The sequence below is a fragment of the Filicampus tigris genome, chromosome 7 (genome assembly GCF_054856515.1).
Source record: "Filicampus tigris isolate MCC_2025a chromosome 7, RoL_Ftig_1.0, whole genome shotgun sequence".
In the NCBI taxonomy this organism is placed as follows: Eukaryota; Metazoa; Chordata; class Actinopteri; order Syngnathiformes; family Syngnathidae; genus Filicampus; species Filicampus tigris.
This window is the reverse complement of record NC_141223.1, coordinates 16,266,429-16,286,830: the sequence shown is the minus strand read 5'-3', so window position 1 is coordinate 16,286,830 and position 20,402 is coordinate 16,266,429. Positions and strand designations below refer to the sequence as shown.

The window sequence follows — 20,402 nt, the reverse complement described above, 5'->3', positions numbered from 1 at the left end:
CAGAACGGCATTATATTTACCTTATGGTGATCATTGTGTGGTTAAAAATTCAATTCTGTTCAATGTAGAAATAGGTGAAGACTCAATTTATGATGATGAAATAACAGCCATTTTCTCAGTAATGTTTAAATTCACTGTGGATACTGCTATCCCTAAATCAGGGGTGCCCACCTCGGGGGCCCCTATAAAGCTAGTTTTAGATGTATCCCTCCTCCAACAAATGATCAGGATCGTTATCAGGCTTCTCAAAGCTTGCAGATGAGCTTTATGAGCATATTTTACTTCGGTAAACTACACTTGTGTGTTTATGTGTCAGTACAACCAGATTTTGATGTTGCAGCAATCCCTATGTACCAGTCCTAAAGTGCTGGTGCTGGGATCTATTGTCTCCTGGACACCTCAAAGTCCTGAAAAATCCCAAACTCAAAGTAACAAAGAAACACCAGGAAACCAAACACACCACGAAGTGACACAAAATAACATGATAGTGACAATTATCCGACAAAGACTGAAAGAAACCACGGCACTAAATACAAGCCAACTGTCGAGACAACGAGGAACAGCTGGACAAGACACGAGTGGCTGAGGGAGCTGATTGGAAGTCACAAGGGACCGGGTTGACAAACACAGGTGGAAACACAAAGACCTAACAAACAGGGCAAGAAAACAAGCCATAACAAGAAGCAAACCTAAACATCAAGAGAAACACAAACCACAACAATGCCCTAGCTGGCCTGGTCAGGCCTCGGTGGATCCCTCCGCTGCAACACGTGGAAGAGGCTTATCAGGCATCTCAGGTGGCCTTGGAACATCATGGTTTCTCTCCTGTGGAACAAAGGGTGGTGTCCAGAGGAGTCAGACGCCCCTTGCAAAGGCTGCTGCTCCCAAACCCAGACAACCAGAGTGATGGTGATGAATGGCTTTGTCAGAAGTTGGTATACCAATAAAACTGATTCTTCCCTTGAGTGCCCAGCCGCAGTGGTACATTTTGTTAGTGGTAGGCAGCATAGCACATCCTTTGCTGAATTCATCTCCGCGTCACCACTCGATCAGTGGAAACGTGTATTTTGTGACCCCAACAGCAACTTCAGCTGTGAGGGGCTGCCATATAGTTAGAGCAGGCAGATTTGTCACAGGTTAAAGGTTATTTGGAGGGCTTTTCCTCTGTGGAATGAAACAATTCGTCTTGTTTGGTTAAAGGCTTACAAGAGGATGAAAAGCATAAAATAGAAGAACAAAGTGCAGTGTTTGCCAGCTCAGTGGATGACAGTGACAGAAGACATCCAGGGGTTACTCGATACAATAGTTGCCTGTGTACCTGCTGTTGCTTTTCACACTGAACCATATTTCAGCGCAGTACTTTGACAGCTGTCACACAACCCAAAATAACAATTAGACATGCCAGGGGGAGTCCAGACCAGCACACTTTTCACTGCGTCCTAACATTTTATTTCAAGCCCTTTTACTGGGTTACTAAGCTGTAATAGGAAACTGAACCACAGACAGCTTTTTTCAGTTGCCAACACTAGAAGGCATAACAGCAGGCAGGCAAAGAAATCCAGTTATCAATATTAATATTCTATTGTCACATAAATAATTCAGCCGCTGCTACGACTGCGTGTTCATCTCGCAAAGGATCTGCCTTTGTAGAAATTGCCTCGACTGCTGCTCCCCGCATGTGGCTTCCTTCCGGCACTGGGTGCAGCCAATCAGACTTTCAAACGACTCAGAGTTTAGAAAAAGAAGGAAAGAAAGAAAGAAAAAGATGAGGCAGAGGTTTGGTACCGCTGATGATAAAGGGCGAAAGCCTGCAGGTGCGTCGGGTGTATGCAGGGCGTCGTGTGTATGCAGACTGAGCTCACAAATACATTTATGCTATCTTCCATAGCCCAGACATGTACATATCAAAGACAGGAGATTGCTGTTACGTGTATTAAACTGCCAGTACGGTATGCCATAATTTCTGCAACTCTTTGAGTGTTGCTGTCTTGGCAGCCTCCCTGATCACTTTTCCTGTTGTTGTTTTTTTTTCATCTATTTCAGACAGCCACTTCCCATTTAACATTATTTTGAATGTAATTAGGTGATTCTGAACTCTGCCAAATCCCCAGTTATGAGGGTGTTCCCACAAAATTTTCAAACTGTTTAGCTTGGTCTCATTTAAATAAGAAAAATGTGGCATTTGAACAAGGGCATGTAGACTTTCTAGTACCACTGTAGGGGAGAAATATTAATGTAGTGCAGTAATGGAGGCAAAGACTGAGCAGAAGGTGATGGTTCAAAGGCCAGTCTCTTAATGTGATCTAAAGGTTTGATTAATTATGGAACAAATTGAACAAAGAACAGCAGGTCATGCATTTGCAGTGGCATCTGCAGTGATACGGAGTTTGCCCCCCACACACACCCCCCAACCCTCACCACACATGCCCCCCTTCCCGTTCATTCTGCCTCCCATTCTTCACAATCCCCTTCATTCTCCCGCAGCGGCCCCTTCCACTTTGTGTCCATCGGGAAGATGAAGACTACTTCGCAGTTACGTTTCACTGCCTTGTTTTCTTGTTGGCCATTTTGTGACCATGTTTTACCAGCCACTGCTTCGACCGCTCATTTGAGCTGCTACATAAATGTGTGTTCTAAACTTTTGGCCTAAGTTAAGTGGGTTTGCAGACCAAGGCTACATATGCCAGTGGCAGGCGGTGAGTTTTGGACCTGCTGCCTTCAGTGGGTATTTAGTGACCTAATCCACTTCTTAATAATGCCATCATGTCACAAAATAAATGTACAAAAAAAATGCTACATAACTACGGCTACGTTCATACTTCAGAGCGTGTTCCTCAATTGTTACTTCAAACAACTTTGCAGATTGACGGACGATTGTCTGTATAGTCTCCCTTCCAAGCATTCTCACCCGCACACATCGCATACATATCCAATTCATATCCACATACGAAAGAGACCAATGTGTGGCATTAAAGAATAACATTTAACATGTTTTGAGGATACTACTAAAGCAAAAAACAGTTACCTTTATCTTTGTCTTCCAATACATCACCTCAGCAACTCCAAATGTCTATAGTACAATATAGAACTTCACAGTCAATTTTTATCAATAAACAGTAAAACCTGAAATAAATAACATTGGACTCACCAAATATGCTAATGCAGAGGCTCCTGCTGGTATGTGTATGCATAACTACTATGAAAGTGCATCTCCCAAAAATCTGGATTGAAACAAGCCACTCAGCAGGGCAGTGTTGGTTGGCCAAGCCTCATAAAGTCCAGTTCTTCTTGAAAAATGCGCCTTGAAAGTGAATTTGTAATCTTGGTCCGATATCGTCCTCCATCGTAAATCAAGCTTTGGTGCACATAGAGCTCAACTAATCAGAAGCGGTAGTGGCTGAACCACTGAGAGGATGGAGAAACTCACTTGTCACCAGCAGCAGAGAAGGTGTAAAGATGTGAATCCACAATCTGATTGGCTACCTGATTGGAACCAGCGATTGCACCGGTGTGACTGTTGCCAACGCTTGCAATCGAGCTTCTGAAGGCGTTGGATGAAATAATATGTGCATGGTAACTCATCACAGCTGAAATCTGATTGGGCAAAGATAACAAACCCACTGGACAATACAAAACTGCTTCATAAAGCCAAGGTTTGCACTCTTACTTTGCCGCGCTCATCTGATTCATGGATTGATTGTAAAACATGTCATTGATAAAATGTTTGAATTGAAAAGCTGCCAAATGTGCAGTATGTGTTTTGTAAGACTTCGTAGTCTCTCTAAGTGCAATAACATTGGCACAGCTTTCTTCAGGTGGTCTTTGACTCTGTACATGACACAGAACTGTTCGATGTCTGTGTTTCAGAAAGCTGACTTGGCAGTTGCCGGCCTCACCATCACAGCGGAGCGTGAAAAGGTCATTGACTTCTCCAAACCCTTCATGACCCTCGGCATTAGCATCATGTACCGCGTCCACCTGGTGAGTCACAATCCACTCAGTTAAACCGATTGGAGGACATTACTTTAAGTGCAGCCTGCAGGCGGGCTAAGAAAAAAAGAATGGCTTGCGTTTTTCTCAATCTTTCCTAACATTCCTTTGCTCGACACACTTTGCATGGACCTCTACTCGGTTTTGCCATTGTAGCTTCTACTTTCTCTTGTCCAAGCTGGGCTGTCAATTGCTGCATTTCCACCAAGCAGTTCAGATCCATTCAGTTTGTCACTGCGCAGTTTGATAGGATCTGGAATGACCATTCCAATGGGTTTGGAACACATCGCCATGTAAACTCCTCCCTTGCAGTTCATGTTCAGCCCAGCGACTGAAGGTGGACAAAGGCTGCAGCATTCCTTCAATGCCAATCGTCTGGCCATTGAATCCAATTGGAGGACTGTCAAAATTGTGGATTTCTCAGGATGCAACATTTCCACATTGGTCAAAATCACGCACAAGCCTCTCCGGAGCCAGAATGTGGCTAATGGGTGGGCCTGGAAAAACCTGGGTGGACATGAATATTTGTCTCACTGAGCACAATCCTCCTGTCCCGACACATCGTATATTCAAATAAAATGACAAACTGAATCATAAGAAGTTCAGATCTTCCTTAGACAACCACAGTTATGCCATTCTTAATATTCAATTAAATAAAAAACACAACAAACTCAAATTAAAAAATAATTAACTAATAATTTAATGTAAAAGTATATATTTTTTTCATGAATCATGAATCTCACTGGGTGGGCAGTCCGTCAATCTGCCTGTGCATACCCAGGCCCACCCATGGCTCCGCCCCTGCTCCAAAGAGATCCTCTTCAAATTAACTGGAGCCCATCATCTTCGATTCCTGGGCCTTGTGAGAGTTTCACCCCCTAGCAAGGGCTTCTTTTGGCCCTTATAAATGACACAGGAACTAAGTTTAGTCCATAGTTCTTGCAGTCCAAACACACAACAGTCCTAAAAGGTTCCTGGGGATGTACGCGCGTGTTTTTCCAATGATACTACTGTGGCGATACTATTTTCTGTGGAACCAACAACTGGCTTTGGATGCCACTCGTTATCCCAAGTATTTCATAAGTGCTAAGATTTGTGTACTTTCCCATTCCATTTGTTGTTGTATGGAAGTGGATTTTCTGTTGAGCAGGCAACAGGCAAAAAAGTATTGCTGCACTGATGGAAGGATGCCAAAAAGACATCGGTAGTATGCATCCCTCTCCATGGTTCAGCAGTGGAGCCAAAAATAAATGTATCCAAACCGTCCAGCGTGGTGCAAACAGGGCTAATGTTTCTTGCCTCTACCCTGCGCCCTCCTTAACCTCTGTTGTATCTCGAGAGCAAATCCAAGCAAGAAACCTTCAAACAACTTGAGTGCAGCAGGATGCGAGCCAATGTTTGCAGAATCAGAGGCCCATTAATCAGGAACACCCATCCTCTAACACCCAAGGTGACCCAAGGAGCGCTGAGCATAACACTGACTGCAGCCTGAACTGTCTTTTGTCATCCTGCAGGAGCATTTATCCCCATTCTCTATTGCTGTCCTGTTTCCCATTCTTGTAAACATCCACTCTTTTGTACCTCCCTGTGGTCAGCACACAGTACTAATAGGTGGAGCAGCGAGGCACTCAATTGAGCAGTTGGGGAGAATCAATCGATGGCCTCAGCAGGTGCAGTTTTAAAAGGCTGCCGGGTAGCGCGGTGCCTCTGAAGTAGGTGGCAGCTTGAAGCGACATGGGGCTGACATCCCACAGGGTTCTCACACACACACATACACACACACACAGAACATCAGGTTGAATTGGCACGGACGTGGCCCAGTTGACGCACTATTCTTCGGTAAGTGGTCGTTACGAGACAAATGGAGAAGACAATTTACTATCCAGCAAGCCACAGATGAGTAGAGAGGATATGGAAATAAAAGGGTAAAGGTGAAAGTTCTTTGTTGTGGTTTCATCACACTTACTTGTCTCCTATTGGCATTTCTCACATTTGACACATGTCAGGTTCACACCACTAACATTAATATTAACATTAATTAATATTATTGACATTAATAAACAACGTACACAATGAGGTGGCGTCGGGCCGGCTGTCGGCACGTCATACTGGAAAAATACACCGCAACGACAGACAGTGACGCTGACCATTAAAGTACCGTTTGCGCATGCGTGAGATATAATAACCTTCCATACCATTGGCGACGGTAGTCACTATTTCTCATGGGTAGGAGTGCGGATTATAAAAATCTAAACAATGCATTCAGTTATATTCATTCAGTTCACGATGAACTCCCACACGAAGTAAACCCTCATTTTCTAGACACGGTATCGTGAAATACTTAAATTGTCAACCCTCGCTCTTGTACTTGTAAGAAGATTAAGGCAGCGGAGGCGTGCTCACTGTTTATCCGCATTTGTCATTTCCCGTTGGAGCTCCGATCGCAGATTTGCTAGCTAACAGGCAATCAGAGTGACCAAATGTCACGACTCACGACGCCGATTCAACATCCTGAAACGCCCACCAGACGCTTCCTGACGAGTTACGACGCTACGACGGTGGTCACTACACCAATCAGACGGCGCAATCAGACGCGACGACGCTTCACGACCTCTGACGTCGGATTGGTGTATGTAGGACCTATGGGTAAGGGGTGTGAAAGCAGTTGGAACACTTGTTTTGTCTATGTGTGTGTGTGGGTGGGTGTGTGTGGGTGTGTGAGACTTTATTATGCATGTGTGAAGGTAAGGCGCACAAAGCAGTCTAGTCAGAGATTAGAAAAAGGCTAAGGCTAAGCCTCTAATTTCTATCTTGCATGATACAAATATGAGGAAAAAAGGCAAGCATCATATTGTATGAATTGTTATATTCATTATTCTTACACGCATCTCTTTCTTGACTGCACTTGTAATACACCACTGACGTGACACACATTGATTTCTTGAGTGCGACTTTTTTCAAACTTTAAATACAATTTCCAGTCAGATCAATGATCACAGGATACTTTGTGCGTTTATTTCCTATTAAGGTAATTGGCCATTTGTATCATTATTGTCATGTTATTAATTTATTTGCACTCGCAGACAACCTCTGAGCCAGACAAAATAGAGTGGAATATTTCAAGTCAAAGAGGCTGTAATACATAAATGCACCGCTAAGGTGGTAGATGAGTTCAGGTCTAACTAGGCCATCTACTATCTACTATGCAGATTTTTGACAATCAATCACTCAATTCATTGTGATTTTTTGTTTCAACTGTATTTTTAATATGCTGGAGAATGATGGTGGTTCGCACATTTGACTCAAGGTCAAGAGCTTCTGGGTTCGAATCTCATCCTGTGTGGAGTTTACAAGTTCACCCAGTGCGTCCATGTGTTTTCTCCAGGTCTACAAGCTTCCTCACACTTTTCTAAAACATGCGGGTTAGGTTCATTTAAGACTCTCGGTTTGAATGTGAGTGTGACTATTTTTGACTATATGTGGCCTGTGATTGACTGGTGACCAGTCAAATGTGTTCAACGTCTCACCCAAAATCAGCCCAGATGGGCCATATCACCTATGACCCTACTGAGGACGAGCACTTTAAAAAAGGGATGTTTTGATGGGGAAAATGCATTTCTGAATTTAATCATTTAATTCTGTGGATCCTACCCTTAGCTATTCACTGAAAATTTGCAAAATCACAACTAATTTGCGGTGAGGGAGGGGTTCTGTAACGGTGTCAAATGCACCAAGATGGTGACAAAGTCTTGGCTAATAGTTGCAATTGGTATCATTGAAGTAAAATGAATACATTTCGACAGTTTAAGATTGTTGTACGCTGGAGAGGAGCTAATTTTAGCCTGGGTTGTTAGCAGAAATTATGGAGACGATTTGCCACATGTTTTTTCTTGGCTGAGTGGCATTTATTTTGAAGGGTAAGGTTGTATGATGAGTTTAAAATTAGATTTAAGTATTTTGGAATCATCATTTATGTTGTACGTTTATGGTTGAAATGATTCTGTAGGTGATTATAAACATTGAGGCTGCATCAGTTTCTCGATCCTGGAGCAGATCATTTTTATTTCCACTATATTCTATTGGGAAAAACTATTCTAGATATGAAAAAAAAAAAAAAAGGTTGACTATTGTCCTATTTGACCTAGAAGTTCCCACCGTCGACATTTTTCTTTTAAACAGACACCGATGTGGTTTGTGTATATCAGCAGACAGTTCATGCGCGTGCCACTGTTGGCCTGAGTCGGTCGTCATAGATATGAACAGTGACACCGTGACAGTGTAACCTTGAGCTATTGGCAGCCTGGTCTCATAGAAACTTTCACTCCTGTCACCTTCATCATCTGCGCTACCAAAGCACGGGAGGTAAAGGAGTCCTTAAGAGATGCCAATACACTCATTGCCTTCAAGCAGGGGACTCTTATGTCAAAGTAGTCACTAGTAGTAGGTGTGTTGCATAATTAAACATAGAGCTTCATTAGGGCTGAAAAGGAGCTGTGTCAGTTTCAGCGGCGGGCCTGAAGGCAGAGTGTGGCACACAAAGCTTTATTGACCCACACACATAATGCCGTGACTTTGTAAGAGCCACATGCAGTATACATTAGCCACATACACATACATCGAATAGTCCACTTATAACCCTAAACATTCTTGCTATTTCAAATATTTTGGTTGTTTTGCACCAAGTTTTAACATCAGTGACACTACAGTCAATTGTCGGAAGGCTGAAATAAATCTGTTGCCTCACTCTCATAAGAACGCACATTCACTCAGACAGATGGAGTTTACTCTTTGATATGATTTATGATCCGAGAGCCGGATTGAGGCAGCTCATGCACCACATGTTGGCCACCCCTGCTCTAGACAATTTGAAAGCAGTTCGCTATTGCGTTGCATGTGTATAGCAGAGCTCAAGAGGAGGTGAGATTATGTTCTAAGTGACCTTGTGACCTCAACTGAATCAAATGCACCCTCTTTGGATTGGCCCCACAAGAGCAGGGGGAAAGAGAAGAAAGGAGAAATAGATGAGTAAGGAGTATGCTGAGGGAGGGGATAGAATGATGAGAGCAGAGATGCAAACAGAGAAGAAGAAGAGCTGAAATGACAATGGGAAGTGTCCTTTAGTGAGTCAGTATTCATGCAGGCAGTCTCCAGGGGCAAACATTGTGGTGTGCATATAAAGAGGCGGGATGAATAGGTGAAATCCTTGACTGGATAACCTCACCAGCTCCTTCAGACAGGCAAAAGAGAAAACAAGACCATCAAATGTCAAAAGAAGGGCTTCTGCTTGTTCTTAATAGAGGCAATGGTTTTCTTCCCCTCATTGTCCACATTTTCTATTTGTTGAGATTCATACATGTCAAGTTGTACGATTTCGCCGTAAATTGTACAGGTGGGAACACCTTTTGTTATCCATTCCTGTTTTTGTCGCCTAACCGTAGTCGGGAGACGCAGGGGGGAGCTTTGTCCAAGGCCGGAGTTGCCTACGGAATCGCGGCCGTTGCACCTCGTTGAAAAGGGGGAGCCCAGTAGCCCAAAGTAGACAAAAATCACTGTTTCTCATGGTTAGAAAAATTCAACCGGAAAGCTATTGCATTCAGCTATATTCTTTGCTCAAGAGGAACTCCCAAGCGAAGTAAAAACTCACATTCTTGACACGGTATCGTGAAATACTTAAATTGTCAACCCTCGCTCTTGTACTTGTAAGAAGATTAAGGCAGCAACGGCGTGCTCACTGTTTATCCGCATTTGTCACTTCCCGTTTGTGCCCCGAGCGCTGATTGGCTAGCTAACAGCCAATCAGAGTGACCAAATGTCACAACGCCGATTCAACATCCCGAAACGCCCACCAGACGCTTCCTGACGGCGACGACGGTGGTCACTACACCAATCAGACGGCTCAATCAGACGCCACGACGCTTCATGACCTCCGGCGTCGGATTGGTCTATCTAGGCCTTTATATGATGCGTTTTACGTTTACAAATTTAGTCCTGGGTTATTGCACTATTCACACTTTCAGCCAAATAAATACATTGTGAACTCCAATATTACTGCTGTCTGCGGAGTTACACATTCTTCTTTGATTTGTTATGCTTATTTCTTGAATAGCTGAATTCCTCTGCTGCACACACATTCAGAGATATACTGCACTGCAATGCACACTTATTTTTTTGGGGGGGGCAGCCATATATTGATTGATTGATTTATTGAACATACAAACACAACATGAAAGACACAAAGAAGAAAAAAAAATCAAAATAAAGGATCAGTACTTATCTTAATTCAGTAAAGTTTATATGTTCAAGGGGAGTAGGAAGAAGTAAAAAAACGTGTCGAGTCCTACCCCTTGTTCACTATAAAGTATTGGAAATCATGTTCTATTAATACGAAGGTGGGTTATTCATAAATACATACACACATATACCCGAGCATAACCCATATTAAAACTAAACTAAAAACGCTTTTTTACATATATACAAAGTAAACGCTATGAATAGAAACAAAAAACAAAAGTATAAATACAAACGGACATGTCCCTATTATACACGTGTATAGATAATCATATTCATAAACCAAAAACTAAAGACAGTTAATCAAGAGTTTCACTTTCATTTCCTGTGTCTATACTTGATTTATATATTTTTTTAATACTATATTTTTAAACCTCTTTTTGAATACTGAAAATGATTCACACCATTTCAGTTGTATTTCATAATTATTCCATAAATCCACACCTTTTGAAGAAACACACTTTTGCTTTTTGTTTGTTCTTGTCCTTGATTTTTTTAAAGACGCGTGTACCCTTTAGCCTATAACAACCTTCTCTGATTTTGAACAGCTTCTGGATACTGTGGCAAAGTTGATTACTGTAGGCTTTATACATTATTTGTGCTGTTTTAAATTCAACTAAGTCATGGAATTTGAGAGTGTTTAACTTAATAAAAAATTGAGTTGTTGGTTCTATATAAGATGAGTGGTTAATAATTCGAACGGCTCTTTTTTGTAGCATAAAGATAGACTGAGTGTTTGCTTTATAAGTGTGACCCCATATCTCCACACCATATGTCAAGTATGGCAGTAATAATGAGCAATATCCATCCATTATCTATACCGCTTATCCTCACAAGGGTCGCGGGCGTGCTGGAGCCTATCCCAGCAGTCTTCGGGCAGTAGGCGGGTGACACCCTGAATTGGTTGCCAGCCAATCGCAGGGCACACAGAGACAAACATCCGCACCCACAATCACACCTAGGGGCAATTTAGAGAGTCCAATCAACTTACCATGCATGTTTTTGGAATGTGGGAGGAAACCAGAGTGCCCGGAGAAAACCCACTCAGGCACGGAGTGAACATGCAAACTCCACACAGTGAGGCCGATCAAACCCACGACCTCTGAACTGTGAGGCGGACATGCCATAACCAGTGGCCGCCAATAATGTGCAATATAATAGCAATATAATATATATAAAGGTGCCTTATTTAGGATATCCTTGGTTTTATAAAGGATACCTATAGTTTTTGAAATTTTTCTTTCAACACATGTTCTGTGTGTGATTTCCACACGTTTAAAAAACGTTTGTATAGAAGGATATTCTTTTTATATATTCAGTATGCCCTGTGTCATCCATGGCTTACTCAAGCTTTGACTCTTCCTGGTTACTGTTTTTAATGGACAATGTTTATCGTATAGGGAAGTTAAAATTGACAGAAATGCTTGGTACGCAAGATTAGGGTCTTCCTTTGAGTAAATCTCTGCCCAAATTTGATTTTCTAGGTCCATTTTTAAGGCAGTAATGGTACGTTCGGTTCTAGGTCGTGTTTCTGATGTATAAATTAATTGTTTTATTTTTTTGTTGAAATAGTTTTGAATAATCGCAAAGACAGGCAAGTGATCACTTTATCATTTAGAAGTAGACCGTTTACTATTTCATAATCAATTTTATTAATGAATATATTATCTATTATTCTACTAGGTTTTATAATTACCGGAAAAAGACAATTACTGTACACTGTGTATATTCCTCAACTGCCAGAAATGTACACCCTGGACTGCCCAAGCCCACATTGCCAAGAATGACAGCACAAACAGCTTCTGACAGACTCTGAAACATCGACACGCAAATAAATACAAACAGCACTGTGGTCTCACTGTCTGTCATGCACAAACAAACAAACACTCTCCCACAAATACAAGAGCGCGTAGGAGCAGCACAAGCCAAACATGTACTGGAAGGCACTTGTGACTGTCTGAAACACATTCAATATTTGCCTACAAGGTATTATTAAAAAGTGTGCTAACCTTTTAGTGACACTCCATCCTCAATTACAGACGCATATCACAGGAAGTCACCTCAGCTGTTGGAAGTGATTAATGTCATCGCACCAGGTTATTAAAGAACTGGTGCTTTTTTGACCTCACAGAATATGGAAATAAGTGGGGATGTTCGATACCACTTTTTCAACTGATACCTGTACAAGCGTTCAACTATTGAGGTGTCACCAACACCGATTCCAGTTACTGATACCACTTGTACTTTTGATACATACAATTTCCCCCCTAAAAGATCCATCCATCCTTTATTTGAATTGCTTATCCTCACGAGGGTCGAATGACAGATCATTTTAAAGAAAGACCTACATATACCAATGTAGCACGTTTCTTTAAAATTGCATGAAATTAATGGCAATTTTCTGTTCTTCGAATCTAATTTCTTATTTCTAGTTCCTCATCATAAAACAGCCACAAGAGAGCTCGTGAGTACTGATACCTTAAAATAAGGCCGATATCGACCCGATACTATACCTGTTATCAGTACTTACTTCCCTAAAAATAACCGTCGTACAATAAATCAGTTGTGTTTGACCTTGTTTTCCACCTCATATTTTGCGGCTCGGGGGTTGAATCTCGTCTCAAGCCTTTCTGTGTGGAGTTTTCATGTTCCATTCTTGTGTCAGTTTTCTCCAGGTTCCTCCCACATTCCTCCCCAGTCCGTGCCTGCTTCATGATTTGACAAAATATCTTACAGCATTTTACCATATGAAGATTTAACAATTTAAGAATTAAATAATTCATATCCTAAAAGCTTGATTGCTCAAGTCATGTTTAACTTACTATATAAATACCAATAAGAAATATCAAAGTGCATGATTACATTTTGTTTTCTTTATTTTGATGTAACATCTCAGTCATATCAACTCAACTGTATTTATAGAGCACTTTAAAACAACCGCCCTTCCTTACAAAGTGCTGTACATGGAGCAAAATTAAGTCATACAACAACAAAGACGGTTATAACAATAAATGACTAACCTCATAACTGTGACGCAGACATTCCAACCACTCATCCACCTTACGCCTTTCCGAATATTTCTCCCGAAAATGCTGTATGAATTCCAAATGTTCAAAATTGGAGGTACCACTGGTATATATTTTATTCGACAGGACGTTTGCAGCCTCTTACTAAACTGTCCATCACTGTCTCATTGTCTGCGGTTAGTACTGATTTATTATGATTATGAACACATCCAAGCCAGCTAAATGACTTGGCTTCATGAATGCAGGCCAGTGACTTAACCAAGTAACACAAGTAGCCACACAATATTACAATTCTCACAGGAATATATTATGTATCCTTTACAAATAACAACTAATATTTATGCAGCTTACTCATTCACTTAGTTTTAAAACACTTCATGTGTCTCTGTATGTCTGAATAATACTTCACCCTGGTGGCCAAGGCACATACTCTATAAGGGCTTTTCGGGCTGATTTGAGATGCAATTGTTTTGAGTTAAAAGTGTGGGCACAGAAGAAATTAAACTAATACGTCAAGGCACCAATCTATGTATCTGCCACCGCAGGAATTTTTTAATTAATTTCTTTTTTTCAGGCTTTATAAAGACAAAAGACAACAAACAGCTAAAAAGCACCATAAGAGTTATTTTATATTATGCAAGGAGACATACTGAAAAGAAAGAAAATGGAAATGTGGATGCTATTTATGCAGTTCCATTTGCAAAATAGCATATCTGCTGCTGCCTTCTAGTGGATTATTTGCCCTGCAGCTCTTGAAAGCATAACTTCGTCTTAATACAAACATATTAAAGCACCGAGATCTGCAGCACAACACAACACTATTTATACACTTTTTTTTTTTTTTTCCCTTTATTAACCATATGCTCTCAGTCACGATTTTTGGATCTTTTGGCCACCGTTTGTTGGCATCGCTGCAGCTCTCTTCATCTTCGTAATGGCACTTCGGTGGGAACTTAAAATGGGGAGAAGAGGGCCTGGCAGTTAACAGAACGCTGCTTCAGCACCGAGCCAGTCTCCACGAGCAAAGAAGAAGAAGAGGAGGAGGAGGCGTGTCAGCACAAAGGGCCATTAGCGCAATCACAGCAGCAGCAACAAGTTTTCATCATCTTGGGTGTTACATTGTCACCATTAATCCAAACCATCTATTCTCTTCTATTTTGCTCTGCCGGCCTAATGCATCAATGAATGTTCATCTCAGCGCAGCTCTAAATGAGCCTCATTGATCATAACAAATCCTCAACAAAACGATTTCACCCATGTGCCGCAAATTTCATTTTGCTTGTGACTAAGCAACGTATTAGTGAGGCATTCTGGCATTCACGGTGTCGCCCGGAGACTTCATCATTGACAATTTAGAATTGGACTGATTTTTGAGAGGTTGGCGAAATGGCAATTGAAGAGCTGGATATATGATCGCATAGTTGTAAATGGAACAATTGGTCATGTGAACGCCTCCATTGTTTTACTGTCCCACTAACCCTTTCACGGTTGCAAAGAAGATAGCATATCTCTGTGGAGGTGGGTCCTATTCCGAATGTCCGCTCGACACACATGCGAAAAAACACACGCGGCACACACACACATAAGTGCACACATCGCCGTGGCACTGCTTCACTCGTAATTGGTTCCATTTAGAGGACAGTGGCTGTTGGGGATAGATAATGAAACACTGTAGTCTCTCTTGTCTATTTCTAACAGTGGGGGTAAATGACAATGTAGAAATGCTTTGTTACTGTACTTAAGTCTATTTTTTTAAGGTATCTGCAAGATTTTGATTCCCTATTTTTCTAATGACGTTTATTTGAAAACAGATTTGCGTACTTTACAATCACATACCATACTTTGTTAAAATAGACGTGTTCCTTTTTTCAGCCTCTTGGAATGATGACATGACAAATAAATGTTTCATCTAATGTGAAAATGGGAGTTTTTCAGGATCCAAGACGCCATTTGGCTGTTTTTGTTTTTTCTTTGACTTGAGAGCAAAAATTTCACATCCTTCGTCCTTTTTAAAGCACCTCCATCCTTACATTTTGTCAGTCCGCCCCTCTCCCAGTAACGCCCACCCATCCAAAAAATTAAGTGTGTCCATGCATGACGCTGTGGGAGAGAGTCTACCGGCAGATGTTTCATAATTCATAAATATTATTGAAAGCTAATTAGTTGGCTAATTTCCTATTCACATCCACTTTACAGCTAGGAGTATCGTGAGGGGATTGAATTGTTTACAACTGTTTGAGTGTCAACGATGATAGCATTTAGCGGCCAACACAACCACCGTCGGTCACCAGACTACAGAGCTTGCTAGGGGACATCACAGGAATATTTAGGATTGCATTATAACGCAATACTATTGTGTTTTATTGCAAAACTTTACCATCATAACGCAATAAGTGTTCAGTTTTTATTGCATTATTTTATATTCATAAAATATCTATTATCCACACCGCTTATCTTCACAATAGTTATTGCAAGATAACCCAATTTTATTTTAGGAGGAGAATGAAAGACTTCCACTTCTGGGTTTTAGCTTTAAGTGTACAGCGGCTCTGGCATGAACAGAAATGACGGTTTGGTGAGATTTTTTTATACTCTAAAGATGTCCTAGACAAGGACATACTTCACATGCAAAGGAATTAAGTATGTACTAAATGTTTAATGGTTAACAGTTAGCAATTTTGTTTTGGTTTCTTTTTGTTGGGAGGCTTAAATAGATGAATGGCATTTCCATTTGAGTTATAAGTGTCGTCATAAATTAAAATTGTATCTCAAGGTACCACTCACGTAAGGTGTGGTTTTTTTGGGGTTTTTTCAGTATCATCCTTAGCTAATTTAGTCTTTTTTGTTAGTCAGTTCACAACATTAACAAATCTATGGGGACATTGTGTTTTGATGGTGGTTGTATGACAGTAAAAATTCCTGTAGACTTGGTCATGAATATATTTCAGTCTGTCAATCTCTACATTTACTTACAGTACATACAAAGTTACAAGTCTGTATGTTGTTGTTGTTTTTTTATACAATTTCTACTTAAGTACAATTTGTGAGTACTTTTGACATTCAAAGGCAGTACGGCAAACTGTATGTACAAGCTAATTTGCTAGTACAAAAATTTGGAAACCGTACAAATAAGGTGAAAATAGCGCATGCCATTCTATACCGCCTCCCTGTGGTGGAATCAAAATCTAAATTTAGGATGCTGCAGGTTGCATACAACAATGCTCTAAGGCTGATTTTGAAGGTTCCTCATTGGACAAGTGCTAGTCTGCTGTTTGTGCAGAACAATGTAACAACATTGAATGGTGTCATGAGAAAGCTTGTACATACATTTTTAATGAGACTTATAGTCTCACAAAATGAAATAATAAGTGTTTTTGTAAGACCTGAGCAGAGTAGTGTTGGGTATACCTCTGTGCTCTGGAGGCACTGGAGAGAATGCTTGGATGGATTGTAGTTGTTTCTTCGTTTGTCGTTTGTGGGGTAGGTGCTGGAGCCGACCCCAGATTGATTGATTGATTGATTGATTGATTGATTGGCAAGCACAATGATATCTGGATTTGGATGGGCAGATAGTAGGGCAGAAAGGAGACCCTCAGTTGTCAGTTGTCACAACACAATTGCAAAATACAGGTAACATGCACAACCAGTTGATATCCAATAGAAGAGACGGTGCCATTACAAATATCGAAATGTGCAGTTTCAGGTCAGGTTGTAAAGGCTTTTTTATTTTATTTTTCATTTTGTGCAGTTTTATTAGATGTCATTGCATTACCGTGGTGTACTTAATGTTAAGTTGAAATTGGCCCCCTGTTTCTGTGATGATACTGTTTTGAGTTTGTTTTCCCCAGTAATTGAGTGGTGTATACTTTTATTACATTGTATTGTTTAGCACTTGACATAAATTGTGAAAATTCATTTTTATAGCCTGATCCTTGGGAATAGAAACTCTTATTTGCCATGTTGTCTCACTATTCACCACCACTCTACAGTATTTACTGTTCATGGGAGACCTGTTTATGACTGTTGATCTGAATGTTTACGTGCAAACAAGAGCATATAATTGTAATGCTATCAGTTTACAACAGGGAAATCTATACTCATCACATCCAACTAGCATTGTTTACTGCCACACTGTTCCGGACAGCTGTAAATGTTGATTAACTCACAGTAAACTCTAGCTGGTCGGGCGGTGGATTCAACGCGCAACTTTGGCTGCTAATTAATCTCATTGACTGTGTTGTTGACGTGTTCTTCGACACATTTTAAAAGATGGGGTATTTAAACTATCAACCGTCCAACATTGAATGCCCTTGTCGAGTTGGATAAAGTGATTTTAACATGATCAAAAGTTGAACATGTGGGTGTTAACGCCGTCTCTCTGTGTTTGTTTCAGGGTCGACGGCCAGGCTACTTCTCCTTCCTGGACCCGTTCTCCCCAGGCGTGTGGCTCTTCATGCTGCTGGCCTACTTGGCCGTGAGCTGCGTACTCTTCCTGGTGGCCAGGTAGACACACACACAAACACACACCTACACACACACACACCCACGCACACCCGCGCACACACACACACACACACACACACACAGCACAGACTTTTAGACTTTTTCTCTAGTACATCAGGTTTTCATGATAATAGTAATATCCATCATCCAAACTGCTTATCCTCATGAGGGAATGGGCGTGCTGGAGCCTACCCCAACTGTCTTCGGACAGCAGGCGGGGTACACCCTGAACTGGTTGCCAGTCAATCCCAAGGCACACATAGACAAACAACCATTCACACCCACAATGACACCTAATGACAATTTAGAGCGTCCAATTAACCTACCATGTTTGTTTTCGGAATGTGGGAAGAAACCAGGGTGCCCATAGAAAACCCACACAGGCATGGGGAGAACATGCAAACTCCACACAGGAAGGAGCCCGGAATCAAACCCTCGACCTCTGCACTGTAAGGGCTGATGTGCTAACCGGTCGGTCACCGTGCCGCCTAATAATAGTAATCCTAATGCAATAATTTAATATGTAACATAGTACTACATTTATCGGTAATATTTTATGAATTAAGGGTGAGGTTCAACAACAGGTAGAATTTTTTCTGAAACGTTATAGCTCTAAAAAACAACGCATGGTAAAATCCGTATTGCGCAAGTTTTTATAGCTCAAACTTGAAAACAAAAACATCTGACATCTCTGATTAAAATTGTGTTGACCAGTGTAATGCTAGTAAACAATAGATTTCCAGGTTTTGTTTGGTTCATATATAACAGACAATCGTGATTTTAGGTCGTTTAATTACCTCGTCCCTGTGGATGGTCTTCTGGCCTCGCTTTGGATCTCGATGGCCTCCCTGATTCAGTGCTGATGTTTGTTTTCTTCAGTGCCGATGACTCTGGCATTCTCCCAGTTCATGATGTGATTTCCTTTACAGTGGTCGTGATGGCTGATTTGTAGTGTTCCTGTTGTGCTTGTTCTTTTATTGCTCTTGTTTGTCATGTTGCTGTCTCCTTCTCAGACTCCTTCTTGTGTTCTGTTTTCCTTGTAATAAAACTCCTTTCTATCTCCCCGATGTATGATTTGTTTTATGATATGCACGGTATTTCATATATGGAATTCCATATAACATATATGTTTATTTTGTGGGTGTACACAATTCCATATAACACGTGTTTATTTTCCGGGTGTACACAATTCCATATAACACATGTGTTTATTTTCCGGGTGTACACAACGTGTTATATGGAATTGTGTACACCCACAAAATAAACATATATGTTATATGGAATTCCATATATGAAATACTGTGCATATCATAAAATAAATCATACATCGGGGAGACAGAAAGGAGTTTTATAACAAGGAAAACTGAACACAAGAAGGAGTCTGAGAAGGAGACAGCAACACGACAAACAAGAGCAATAAAAGAACAAGCACAACAGGAACACTACAAATCAACCACCAGCGACCACCGTAAAAGAGAAAATCACATCATGGACTGGGAGAATGCCAGAGTCATCCGCACTGAAAAAAAACAAACACCAGCGCTGGATCAGGGAGGCCATCGAGATCCAAAGCGAGGCCAGAAGACCATCAACAGGGACGAGGGAGCTTTTATGCTCTCCACCACCTGGAGGGGTGAACCTACAGCGGGGGGCGTGACTTGCCTGTCAATTTTGACAGATAAGTCACTCCCTCATGGAACATCAGTTGATAAAGACACGTCACAACCACACCAGTGACACTCTGATGAAGGCGGAAGTACACGCCAAAACATGTCAGGTAATTAAACAACATAAAATCACGATTGTCTGTTATATATGAACCAACCAAAATAGAGATAACAAGGAAGACAAAATGATCTTAATACAACTAATAGATTCCATGGTTCTTGTGGGTGGCAGAGAGCGACAGACTGTCACCGACTTCAACTGAAAACGATGACAAAAGACATTGGCTCATAAGTATGTATAAACTCTTTGGTTTATACCTTTGAGGTTGCCTTCGAGTAGTTAAGCACAACATAATAGCTAGGCTAGGTTCTACAGCGGACTATGCAAGAGCACATATGCGGCATTAATCCAAGCAAATAGTCCCTCAGTGATAATGTTTTTGCAACCTTTGAATTTCCCCGATGTATATTTTTGAATCAACTTACCTGAAATGTAGGTCTCCCTTCCAAGAAATTTACATCAAGTAAGATCTTTTTGATGAATGCGGAGGAGAAGAAGGCAAAAATCGTAATTTACCCCATTTTCTCAGTAGCTCTGCCTTTGTCAAATGACATGAAAGGATTAGTGGTGCCTTTGGAGAGCGCTCAAGCTTCCGCTGCCCAGAAGTACGGGTGAAGTCATGGTGAAAAAATCTACTGGGAAAGAGAGCAAATAAATGAGACCAGAGACTAGAATAGTGTTTGTGTGATTAGTTCTATGGGGGTAAGACACATGTTTTCATCCGCTTCACTCATTCTGTGTAGGTGATCACATCCGACACAAATAGAAAAGATGCTCTCCTGCCAGAGGCTGCCTCTTCAGCGTAACACTGACACTTGGTGGTCAGATAGAGCAGTGTTTTTCAAACTGTTTTGAGTCAAGGCACAT

General features: G+C 41.1%; 1 protein-coding gene across 2 annotated transcripts in view; it reads left to right on the top strand.

Moving 5' to 3' along the window:
• grik4 (glutamate receptor, ionotropic, kainate 4) overlaps nt 1-20,402 on the top strand; it is a 351,164-nt gene that overhangs the window by 316,989 nt on the left and 13,773 nt on the right. For both annotated transcript variants that reach the window (XM_086035775.1, XM_086035774.1), the window contains exons 14-15: nt 3,868-3,981; nt 17,698-17,807. In XM_086035775.1, coding sequence (XP_085891901.1) covers nt 3,868-3,981; nt 17,698-17,807 — 224 coding nt within the window. The remainder of the gene's footprint in view (nt 1-3,867; nt 3,982-17,697; nt 17,808-20,402) is intronic.